The following is a 12322-nucleotide window of genomic DNA, read 5'->3' as shown; positions in this document are numbered from 1 at the left end:
ACACATGCTAATGTTAAAAAGATGGCGTTCAGTCTCACTAGCCAGCTGGGTCTCAGAGGACAGCCTGCTTTAGCCAGGGCTTTTTCTTTCCTCGGGATACTAATTAAAGGGGTCAACCCCAGGGAAATGATTTCACAGAGCTCTTGTGGGGTCTAGAAAGTTTCCAGAGACAGAATGGTCCCCAGAGACTCTAGTCCAACCTTCTCATACCAAAGAGATCCAAAAAGCTGGGGTGATTCACTCCAGTCACAGAGAGGGCAAGCTCCTGTCCAGAACTTTCTTGATCCAAGTCTATAGTTCTCTGTGCTGGGTTGTTCTAGACACTGTTGTATACAGTCTGCTTAGTATATAAACATTAACTTATAACTTTCCCTACAGAAAATACTGATCTCATACTTTAGAAGGCACAAAGCAAAAAGTTTTCCACAAAAAGGGATAGGATGCAGTTTGGTGGAAGAGCACAGGCCCTGGGCCGGACCCAGCACTTGAAAAACAAGCTTTCAGCAAAAGCTTTTGTTGGGATGGTTTTCCTGTCTCACACTCTTAGAGGCTCAATTTCATCTCTCCCTGGACTCAGGTTTCTTTTGCCAGAATTTCCAAGTTCAGTTTCCCTACTTAAATTTTGTCCTCATGAAACTCTTCTTAGCTAACATTTAGAAAGGAAGACCTTCAAATTTTTAACTACATATGAGTCTATATGTAGTTCTGCAATATCCTCACAAACTTTATTGTTTTCAAGTGACAAGAAAATTTCTTCAACACACTGGGGTCAGGAAAAGGACACACACACCTAAGGTGTTAGCCAAACCAGTATGATCTCTGCATTTTGCTGTCAGGGCTCAACTGAACTCCAGAGACTCCAATCCAGATGAAGATGAATTATAAAATGCTTCTATAATCTCAAGTATGTAACACAAAAAGCTTTATCAATATTCTAGAAACACATCAATAAGAGCTAGAAAAGAACTCCACAGCATAATGAACTGTTAGCTGCTTAGCTGTGTACTGGAAATTGAACACACCAAGTCAGATTTGAAGTCAATAAAGAGGTGCAAGACCCGCTAAGCGCATCTTGATTGAGGCTGTTCCGTACTTCCACGGTGGGGAATTCTGCAAGAATAAACTCAGTAGTCTACTGTAACAATTTCCAGCCTTTATTATGTACAGGGATCACTTCAACCCAACGAGCTAATCAAGTCAGAAGCCAAGTTCAACAAGAGAAGCAAGGCTGTCCCTTCAGTTCAAGTTTGCTCATTTAAAAGTCTTGCATTACTTTCACGGCTACAAAAGTGAATGGATGCATTTTTGAGGTCAAACTTTCAATCAACAAGAAGGGTAACAGGAGGTCTGGGTTGTGGTTAGGATGAGCAGCAGAGCAGACACACTCCAGTTCTGAATTATAAAAATAAGTTTTGGAAAACTCTCGTCCAACACTCTGGCAGCCTTCTTCACATCTGGATAAAAGATGTGGGTTTTTTTCTTTTTTTCTTTTTTTTGTAAACTTTTTCCTGTGTTATCTCCTCTACTCTTCCTTGTTATGTAGCTGAGTCTCCCAGCCAAGCAGGGTCACTTGCTGTTGTTCAAACTGCATGCATTGGCTTGTAGGTCTTTCCCACACTGTTCCTTCTTTCTCTCTCTTGGTCAAGGCTCTGTTGTCCACGTCTGCATTGGCTCACAGGCTCCATCTCCTACAAGGAGCCCCACTCCCTTCCAACCACTAGGGTACCCACCCTACCTACCACCTTTGTAAAGCTTCAAGACCTTCATGAACTGGAAATTATAGCTCCCTTGCAGAGAGGCTGGGTAGCTGAATGAAATTAGCCCATGAAAAGTCCAAAGATGGGTGACATCATGCAATGAATGAGGGCTATTAACAGTTTCCATATTGTTTTAAACAAGATTCCAAACATCTTTGCAGCTATCCATATGCATGCTATACTGTCCCTCTTAGATCATAAACTCCTTAAAGCAACACTGCCTATCCTCCTTCTTGCTTGCCTTGTGCAAAGCCACTGCCAGCAAAGTAGATCATGGAGGGTGCTGGGGCATTTCTCAGGCTAACTAGGGCTGTTTTGACATCATCTCCTTCTAACTCAACAAGCAACTCCAAACAAAGCTGAAAACCCGTGTAGGTCTTTTTAAAAACAGGCAAAGCCAGGCATGGTGCTATAGGCCTCAGCCCAGCAGTCAAGTAGTTTTAAAAAGCAAACAAAACTGGAGGATCAGGACTTTGAAGTCATCCTCAGCTACATAGTAGGTTCTAGGCATGTCCAGTTTACTAAAACTCTGCCTTAAAACAAAAACAATCAATCAAGGTGCTCACATCACAGATGAGCAAAACAAGAATCACCTGCCAACCTCTTGGCTCGGGAATTGGATTCAATAAGACAAATGCAATATCCACAATGAAACAGCTCCCACAGAGTCTGATCCCACAGAGAAGAGCAAACATGTATTGCTCTTCCTATCTCGATAGAGGTAGACATGTACTCAGTGGGAAGAAGCTAACTTCACTGCCAGACTAACTGTCCTAGGGACAGTCCATTCTGAGCAGAGCAAGAAGGTGCTTTTTCCAGACTCCATAACTTCTTCCTACCTCCGGAAACCAATTATTAGTCATCAAGGAGAGCCTTGTGACTAACACTTGCAACCTGGGATCTGGGTCATGCTCCACCCTACATGAGAAACTAAAGTAGCATGAGACTTTAGCAAAAGGGAAGAACATTAATGCATTCAATTAGTTTGTATTTTTTAAAAAGTCTCTTATAGAGATGCTTATTAAATATTCACAGTCATCCTATGAGTTGGCTATTACAGTCCTACCTTACAGAGCAGTGTTTTCTAATCAAGGGTGGACTGTTCCCCATAGAACATCTGGAAATGTTGGGAGATATTTTGGGTTATCACAACAACTGGTGGCAAGAGGGTGTTATGAAGCATCTTACAATGCACAGCCTCATGACAAAACATTATTCAGTCACAAATGTTGATAGTGCCAACTTTGTTATACAGAAAGAAACCAAGGCACAGAAGTTAATGAATTTGTCCTACATCTCACAGTTCATGATTGAGGCTAGGAGAAATCACACTCAGCAGCCTCACCCCAGGCTGTGCTCTCTCTAAACCCTCAGAATCCATAACATCCCTGGGACATTGAATATTCCTCAGGTACAACCATACTGAGCAGAGGACTGGGTCCCTCTTTGGGTAGAAGAGCCTTGGGGTGCTTTCACTTGAGGACATGAGTTTACTAACATTCAAAGCAGTTTGAGAGGCCCAACCTGTGCTCTAAAAGCCAGATCACCTTGGCATAGTGCTGTGATGACAGTTTTTGTCCTATACTCATAATACCAAATACAGTGGGCAGCTGGACACAGTGGTGCACTCTAAGGAAATCAATGTACCCTTCAGAAAGGCTCTTCTGGGCCTGAAAGATGGTTCACTCAGGCTGAATCACTGGGGCTCACTGAAACCAGTCGAGCTTACTCAGCAAGTTCTAGCCAGGTCACAGAGAGACTGTCTCAAAACGGACAAGGTGAGCCGGGCAGTGGTGGCACATGCCTGTAATCCCAGCACTTAGGAGGCAGAGGCAGGCAGATTTCTGAGTTCAAGGCCAGCCTGGTCTACAGAGTGAGTTCCAGGACAGCCAGGGCTACACAGAGAAACTCTGTCTAGAAAACAAAAACAAAAACAAAAACAAAAACAAAAACAAAAACAGGGACAAGGTGGACAGCACCTGAAGAACACCACCAGAGATTTAAGACTTCTGGCTTCTACATGCATACCCACCCATGTATACACACAAATATATGCATACCCAGAAAGAAAGGAGATGGTTGATTCTTCTGTACCTCTCCCCAACCACTTGAGAACCAAAGGCCTATTGAAGAAGCTTTTGTGGCTTTCCCTCTCTTACATGTCCATGCGTCCCAAGCTTGTTCACCCTCTTACCCAAGGAGCATCACTGGCAACCCTTCAGCTTTTCCATACAACTGAATGTATTGATCACCTAGCAGCTGCAACTTGGTAAAGCACTCCCCTCTGGGACAGCCAACCTCCCCACCTCTTCAAGAGTAGGATTAATGGTATCTTCAAATCAATGGCATCTCCAGTGTACACTCTCTGAGACTGGAAAGCATTGTCAGGTCTGAGAAGTTTAAAATGCCTAGACATGGTAGGCCATTTACAAAATAAGATCTAAGAAGAAGTAACAGTGTTGCTGTGAGGTTTTGTCCTATACTCATAATACCAAATACAGTGGTGCATTCTAAGGTACCCTTCAGAAAGGCTCTTCTGGGGCCTGGCATTTGAGGAGTCAAATACTGACCTGCTCCTTGCTACTTCTGATTCTGTGATTCTTTATAGGAAAAGTGCAGACTTGGGGTTTGAGCAAAACAGGGCTTAGCCCTGGCCCAGCCACCATCACTGACTGTGAATCATGAGCTGCTGAGGCTCTCTCTGTGGAAAGCATCCTATGCACAGCAACTTGATGAAAGCTCAGCAAGACTACTAATCAGAAAAACTTTAAGCTCAATCCTCCCGTTGACTTTACCTACTGCAGATCTGCTATAAAATTCCACCACACTAGGTATCCCACATATTAAAGGCATCTCTCTAGCCTGAAGCCCTCCAACTCACTTCCTACTCATCTTATTTCAGGGCTTGGGAAGCAGCTAAGAATTGGTATAGCCACCAACTGAATGATGTCCTCCCCATGATATGCCCACTCCCAAATGATGCTTCTGTTCATCAAGAGCTTGAACTTCTCTACTCTTAAGAGGAAGGGCTCTTCTAACATGTAAAAGGAATTTAAATGCAAATTTTGGAGTAAAACACACTGTGTGGTAAAAACCTATAGGCAGTCCTACACTCACAGAATACCTAAAAGTCAGACATAATGCAGGTTCAGGGGAGATAGCGAAGCCTCTGAGGTCACAATCGGATGAAGAGGCAGGAGCAGGAAAGTATTCAAGAACATACCCTGGGTGCTGTAGAAATGTCAAGGGTACTTGGCTCTTCCAGCTCAGAGTGGGTAAGTCAGGTATAGCTTTCTAGAGGGGGCCTAACAATCCCAGCTTGTTACTCATGCTGCCTAAGGCAGGGGCAACCAGAGGGTGGGGTGGGGGTGGGGTTGGGGGTGTGTGGGTGGGGGAGAGAGGATAAATTTCATTTCCAAAGCTTGCTTTGTTTCAGTTCTGCAAGCTCCTTTAGCTATAATACAACAGTCAGAAAGAAGGGAGGAGCCCTCCTCTCTCAGTCTACCCAGGTGTTAAAACTGATTAAACAGCAACTCACAACTCAATTAACCCTTGCTCCTTTGGCTAATTATCCCAGTGGAAATCCATCCTACAGTCTCTTTGACAAATGAAGGCTACAGCCAGAATTTCCATTCCTGCTTTAGACACAGCTTCTTTATTTCTTGGCTGCAAATGAGATGTTGACACTTGTCTTAGATGGTAAATAAATGAATATTTCAGAAAACTCCTTAGTCACTGTTTGCAACCAAAATGCTCCTTAGACAGTATGTTCATATTATCAATTACTACTAATGAAATTACAGAGAGGCCTTCCTTGATTGCCACTCAAACTGTCCCCACCTATCCCATTATCTGAATCTAAACAAAGAAAAAAATAGAAAATGCCACTTGGTAGGAGGGGCCAGAAAGACCATGGGTTAGAGGGTAATCTGGGTTTTATAATAAGATCATTTGCAAAAAAGGGTGTGTGTGTGTGTGTGTGTGTGTGTGTGTGTGTGTTTGCGTGCGCATGCACTTGCGCAAAAGTAAAATAGCTCAGTAAGTAAAGGCAAATACCACCAAGCCTAACAAACCAAGGTCAATCCCAAGAACACACACAGTGGAATGCACTCACTCCAAGATGTCTTCTGACATCTATATGTGCTATTATATGTAAATGCCCCCTCAACACAATAAATAAATATAATTTTAAAAATTTAGACCTGAACACCACCACCATTACGAGTAAATCTTTGTTTATGTTTTCTAGTCCCTGCACTGGATTCCACACTTTGTGGATCAGCACATCAGCATTTAATCAACTGCAGTTTTAACAGTGGGGTGCAGTCAGTGGTGAGTAAGTATTTGTTGATTGCATTGCTACTATTTATTGAGCCTTTACTACATGCTAAGATCTTTTTGATTTTTATCCTCATGCCAATCTTATGAGCTAGGTATTATTATCCTTCATTTTACAGATGACAAAACAGAGGCCTTGGACTATTAAGAATTTTGCCCCCAAGTCTATCATAGATGTAAGCTTCAAACTCTTACATTTGCCACTGTGACAGACCATGGACACACTCCACATACGGCTCTGGAATGAGAACATTCCCACTACTAGCTCACCATTCAACGGAAGAAGAAGAAGAAGAAAGAAGAAGAAAGAAGAAGAAAAAAGAAGAAAAAAGAAGAAGAAGAAAGAAGAAGAAGAAAGAAGAAAGAAGAAGAAAAAAGAAGAAAGAAGAAGGAAGAAGAAGAAAGAAGAAGAAAGAAGAAGGAGGAGGAAGAAGGAGGAGGAAGGAAGAGGAAGGAGGAGGAAGGAAGAGGAAGGAGAGGAGGAAGGAGAGGAGGAAGGAGGAGGAAGGAGGAGGAGTAGGAGGAGGAGGAGGAGGAGGAAGAAGAAGAAGAAGAAGAAGAAGAAGAAGAAGAAGAAGAAGAAGAAGAAGAAGAAGAAGAAGAAGACGTCTTTCAAAGGCCATGGTCACTCATGAAATCTTAGTAAGAAAAATGGCCAGGAAGGAACCTAGACAGGCTGTTCTGAATCAAACCTACACACAGTTCCTTAAGAGAGTAGAGGATTGAAGAAGGGAGTGGAAGAGAGATGTTTCCATTTTCTGCCAGTCCCCTGTTTATAAATACCACTCTATTAAAGAGGTTTCTCTGCTTCCCATAAGGAAGTCATGAAGATCTCAGGGTTTAATGACACTGCCCTGGGATCCAAGACATCAATACCAAATGATCAACAATGTATAACTCCTGCTGCTCTATGGAGCTGGGATCCTATTTTATAAACACTACTGAACTTTTATCATTCATCTCATGCTGAACAAAACCATATTTGTCTGGCATTCTGAGTAATGGACAAGAATAGATGGATTAGAGCTCTTAAACTCCTTGTTGGAAGACATTAAAAGTTTAAGAGCTCTATATAGCTGAGTCAAATGCATGTGCCCATGCTGTGTAATTAGCAAGCACAACAACAATACATATATAATTTAAAGGGAAGACCCAGCAGGACAAGAATACCAACCAGCACTCTCCCTTCCCAGATGTAGGCATTCCCCACTTGGGCTTCAGCTGTATAAATTGTAACCTTGCTGGCTTTGGGGGCCACTTTAATATAAAAAATGTTTAGAGCTCTTCATTTCTTTCCTAAGTGGTTTAGGCTTCTCTCTGAAGACAGCTTTCCAACATATGCAATTCATTGCTTCTCTAGCAAACATTCATTTCACTGTCTAAGGGGATTTAATAATTCTGCCTAGTCGCTGGTTAGTGAGACCACCCCCTAGTTTTTAATCTACGAGAAGTGGGCATCGAAGTTACGAAAGGGAAGACAACAGTTGCCTCTCCTGGAAGAGTGCCTTAGAGACCAGCAATCTCAGAGGGAGACACTCTGGTGCTGAGCACTATAGGGAAAGGATGAATTCCTGCCCGTTGAAGGTGTGAGATAAAGATCAAATCATGGGGGCAGAAAAACCTTGCTATCCAGTAAAGACGCCCCAAGCGGTTTCATAAACAATGCTCTTTGCCTATATGCTCTTAGAAGAAACGATCTCTGACCACTTTGCACTTGCAGGTACTCCAGCAGGCAGCGGCTCTTCTAAGCCTTGGATTGCAGTTAGACATTCAGCATGAGGACATACATGGGCTTTGTTTTGTGCCCATTGTAAGTATAATTTGGCTTATGGGGTTAGGGTTTACGTGCCTTCCCCCTCCCCAGGCTTTCCTCTCCAGGTTTGGTCCAGGCCCCCCTACATTGAGGGCTTCCCTCAGTACAGAACTCTTTCCCCTGGGCTATGACAACTGCATGGAAATCCCCTTGCCCTCCACTTCCTCTCCTGGAACTGGTGTTCCCAGTGCTGAAGCCACAAACTTGAAAGTATGAAGCATGATTATCAGTGGTGACATCATCAACTCTTAGACTGACCTCAACTCTGACCTAAGAGCAGGAACATTAAAAGACAAATAATCTTGATTCCAAAAATGTTCTGTGGTAGTGCCAGAAATGAAACCCAAGACAAGGAATATCAAAATAAACTACACCAAATAAATGCAGTGTCTTCCACACTGGGCCTAGCAGGTCAATTGCTCTTTCAACCGAAGGCGGATGAAACAATGCTGTGTAGTATGCCAGGCTCAAAGTCCAGTTTTATTATTTCGTATCTGTGCAATCTAAGCAAGGGACTGAATGTTGAGCTCCTCTGTCTAATGGGGATAACACTATAGGCACTTTATATCTTGAGAAAACAAAGCATTTACCTGTTCTCACACCACAGTCAACACAGAAGGTGTAGTTTTTTCTATCTCCCAAAGTGTGGGGACTCCTCCACTACAAGCAAACAAGGCAAAGCACACACAGCTGGGTGTCCTCTAATTCAACTTAGTCCCTGACACTGTGAGGCGATAACTCCAGATCTGGTTCTGAAGGTCAGTCCGGCCACAAGTCCCAGGTAGTTTTCACTCATGCTTCTGACCAACTGGTTGTAAAGCCAGGTTTCCACAATACTCTCTTCTGATTTAGTATGCTAGAGTGGCTCACAGAATTTAGGGAGGCACTTAACAATTTTCTGGCTTGTTTATAAAGGTTACAAGGCTACAGGTGAAGACCCCCACAGGACAAGTCAACAAGGTGATTTCCTTGCCCTCTGGTGTTCAGCTACCCAGAAGTACCAGGAAACTTCTCCTCTTGAAGTTTTGTTTTGTTTTTGTTTTGTTTTTTGTTTTTTTTTTAAATGAAGACTTTATTATATACATGCATGAATGAGTAGAATCTTGGCCATTGATTGATCATCAATTTAACCTTCTGCCTTGCTTTTAACCAAGGTTAAATTTATCCTTCAATTTAACCTTCTTCTGGGAGGCTGAGCAGAAGTCAGAAGCTACTAATCCTTTAAAGACTGCTTTATTCTTTCTGGTGACTAATCCCCACCCTGAAACTATCTACAGGTGGCAAGCTCTTAGTCATTGCTATACAACAATTTATTTTCATTTTGGAGATTCCAGGAATTTTAGGGGTTGTATGCAGAAAATGGGGACAATAAACCTAAACACACAGTTCACTGTTTCACACAGCCAATAGACACTGGCTAATTTATAAAAGTGGCCATCATATACAGAGTGCTAAGTACAGTCACTATTATTAGTATTCTAAATGTTATTGTACTAAATGTAGCTATCCAGAGTATGTTAAGCCACATTGTTCTGAATTTTAGCTATCATGCTTATGTTAAGCCACATCTAAATTTGACTTTCATCCCTATCCAGAATCCACCTGGTCTCCTCCACTACCTGCTTATTTGCCACCAAAAGCTGCACACAAAGTGATCCTTCCAATTGGACCACAAGGTTGGTCCATCTTAAATAATACATGGTGCCCACCCCTGAAACTGGTGTCAGATAAGCAGTTTGCTGTTGAATGCCTGTCATGCTCTAAACTACCAAAGCACACGGCAAGTGCTTTGTTTTCACCCTTGCCGCTGAAGCCTTGCATGCCTTCAGTTAGGCTGCAGCTACCCAGTGCTTAATTTTCTAGACTCCACACCATGCAGCTGCCCATCCCCCATGCTCCATTCCCATAATGTGGTAAAGCACATACTGAGCCTGTCATCTTTCCTTTCAGGAAAGTCTAAAAGGCTGTGCATTTAATTTAACATGAGGTTTTAATCAAATACTTACTTGGCTAATGACAGCTGGAAAATTCAGCCCCAGAAGCCAGCATGTGGCTGTCTTTCTGGGAAGGAGACTGAAGAGTCCCTGGTTTCCCTCACCTCTGGGCACATAGGAGAGCTGAAAGCTCTCCCTTCACCTCCTGTCAAGAGGCATCATTAAAGCCCAGGGTGCTGCACCAGAACCTGGGCTCTCCACCCTAATCTATCCATCCAATTTATCCAAGGCTCAGGTGTTCAGAGTACTGACCCTTGGGCTGTTTGCTGCCATTGTGCTGAAGAAAACACCAGGAAGAACCACAGTAATCTAACCTATTGTGGGGTGAAAAATAGACTCCTAGAGATCCAACTAAACAGGGCAAACCATCACAGGGCAGCAAGTCTCACTTTAGAGGGTGGTTCAAAAGTAGTTTGGTCCACACACCCAATTAGTGCACAGTCAACAGAATACTAATCACAACTTTATCCTCCAAAAGTTAGACACCTAAAAGAACCTTTGACAAGATTCCACTTAAGAATTCTCCCAGAATTCCATTTTTCTCAGAGACATGGTTCGCTTTTCAGATTGCTCCTAAGAAAATCCATTCCTGGGGTGGCTCACCCAGCCTGTAGGTCAAGGTTCTCCTCACCCTCTCCCCTCGTACTTACCATTGGCGTTCTTGCCGCAGATGAGATGCTCATAGGGTTGCAGGACTCCCCAGAGCTCAGCGTCGTTGTTGATGACCATCTCCAAGGCCTCAGCGGATACCTCTCCACCTCCTGCCCCTCCGCCATCTGGGCTCTGGCTTGCCAGCACCCTGGCCCGGATCTCCTCCACCAGGTTCTCCATGCAAGCCGTTAGCGAGATGGCCGCGTACTCATGGATGCGCACAGAGATGCGAGTGTCCACCATCCAACGGAAGAAGCGGCCCACAGAGAAAGTGAGGCCGCAGCGCGCCGACTTGCCTCGACGCAGTCCATCCCCAGCGCTCATGCTGTAGAGGGACAACGCCTTGACCGCCGCCAGTGCGCAGCTCTCGGCCAGCGCCCAGCTGTGCACCAGGCGCACCGCACTCTGCACCTCGAAGCGGGTGCACTTAGCGTGCAGCACGCTAAGGCGCTGCGCCTCCCGGGCCACGCGGATGAGCGCCCGGCGGAGGAGTCCGGCCAAGCGCCTCACAGCCTCGGCGGAGAACGAGGGCAGCCTCCGGCCGCCGACGCTTTTGCGGAGCACCCGGGCCACGTCTCCCTCGGTCCAAGGGAACTCCTCCAGCTCCGGGAGCCGCGGGCAGCGCGAGAAGAGGTCGGCCACTTCGGGATCCTCGGGCAACACTGTGTTCACCGTGTCCCAGCTGTTGTGGCGGCTGTTCATGGAGCCGGAGTAGCACCACCAGGCCGCCCCGCGGTGCTGCTGCGCCGAAGAGTTGAGCGCCTGCGAGTTGGACTTGGAAGACGAAAGGCTGAGCGAGCGGCAGGAGTCGCCGGCCCCATACCCGGAGTCCAAGGTCAAGTCCTCCAGAGTCTTCAATGTGGAGCTGTACGTCCCGGCCATGGGGAGCCTCCGCGCGCGGCCTCGCCGAGCGAGGGGCTCTCACTGGTCCATGCCCACTTGCCCCGGGGGAAGGGGCGGAAACCAGCTCTAGGCTCTCGGAGGCGTCCTCCGTGCTCGCCGCACCGCGCCTCGGGGCCGCAGCATCGCCCGCGCACAGGCCGCGGGAAGGTAGGCGAAGCTCTCGGTCGGCCGGAGCCCGACGCCGTCCGCGTCCAGTCGCGCGGCTGTCAACGAGCGGGCTTCCCCGCCCTCCTCCTCTGAACTCTCGCCGCCAGCTCTCAGCTTCCCTTACAGAGCGTCCTGAGAGTCCGTCACCACAGAGAAGGAATCCCGAGAGAACCGGGCGGCCACCGAAGAGCGAGCGCCAGAGGTCCGTCCCGGACCAGCCGGTGAGAAAGCGCTCCACAAACTTCTACAGGGCGCGGGCTACCGACACAGATAGGTCCTCTGGAGCGGCCCGCATGCAAATACACCCGGGAGGTTCACCAATCATCAGCCACGCTGGGCAAGGGCTGCGCCAATAGTTCCCGAGAGGGGCGGGAAATATGCAAATAACTGAGACAGGGTTGTAGCGGGTGGGTGTGGCTGGGGGGTGGAGAACAAGCGAGCGAGCTGGCAAGGAGGTGGGGCGCAGAGACCCAGAAAGCAGGGTGAGCCCAGAAAGCAGGCCCCAGCGCTGAGGACTAAAAGATAAACGAAAAGGAAAAGCCCCTATGTGTTGTCCCTTTCCCGCCTTCTAGGCTTTAGACTTCTAGGCTTTAGGTAGGCAGCTCCTTGTGAAGCTGTGAGCAGCCAGCGCAGAGAAGTAGGAAAAGAAAACCCGGAGGAGATCGGACCCACCTTTCTTGTCGACTTTCTCCCAAGCCCTTCCTCTTTCTCTTTTGAGA

At 46.0% G+C, this 12322-nt stretch overlaps 1 protein-coding gene across 1 annotated transcript in view; it reads right to left on the bottom strand.

The window, feature by feature from the left end:
• Positions 1–12291, bottom strand: part of Abtb2 (ankyrin repeat and BTB domain containing 2) — a 150770-nt gene extending 138479 nt beyond the window's left edge. Inside the window, exon 1 of the mRNA XM_052183105.1 lies at positions 10553–12291. Within this exon, the coding sequence (XP_052039065.1) occupies positions 10553–11435 (883 nt within the window). The 5' untranslated portion in view covers positions 11436–12291. The remainder of the gene's footprint in view (positions 1–10552) is intronic.
• Between the last annotated feature and the right edge of the window lie 31 nt (positions 12292–12322).

This window comes from Apodemus sylvaticus, chromosome 5 (genome assembly GCF_947179515.1).
Source record: "Apodemus sylvaticus chromosome 5, mApoSyl1.1, whole genome shotgun sequence".
NCBI classification, from domain to species: Eukaryota; Metazoa; Chordata; class Mammalia; order Rodentia; family Muridae; genus Apodemus; species Apodemus sylvaticus.
The sequence above is the reverse complement of the archived record's forward strand: the minus strand, read 5'-3'. Positions and strand labels throughout refer to the sequence as shown.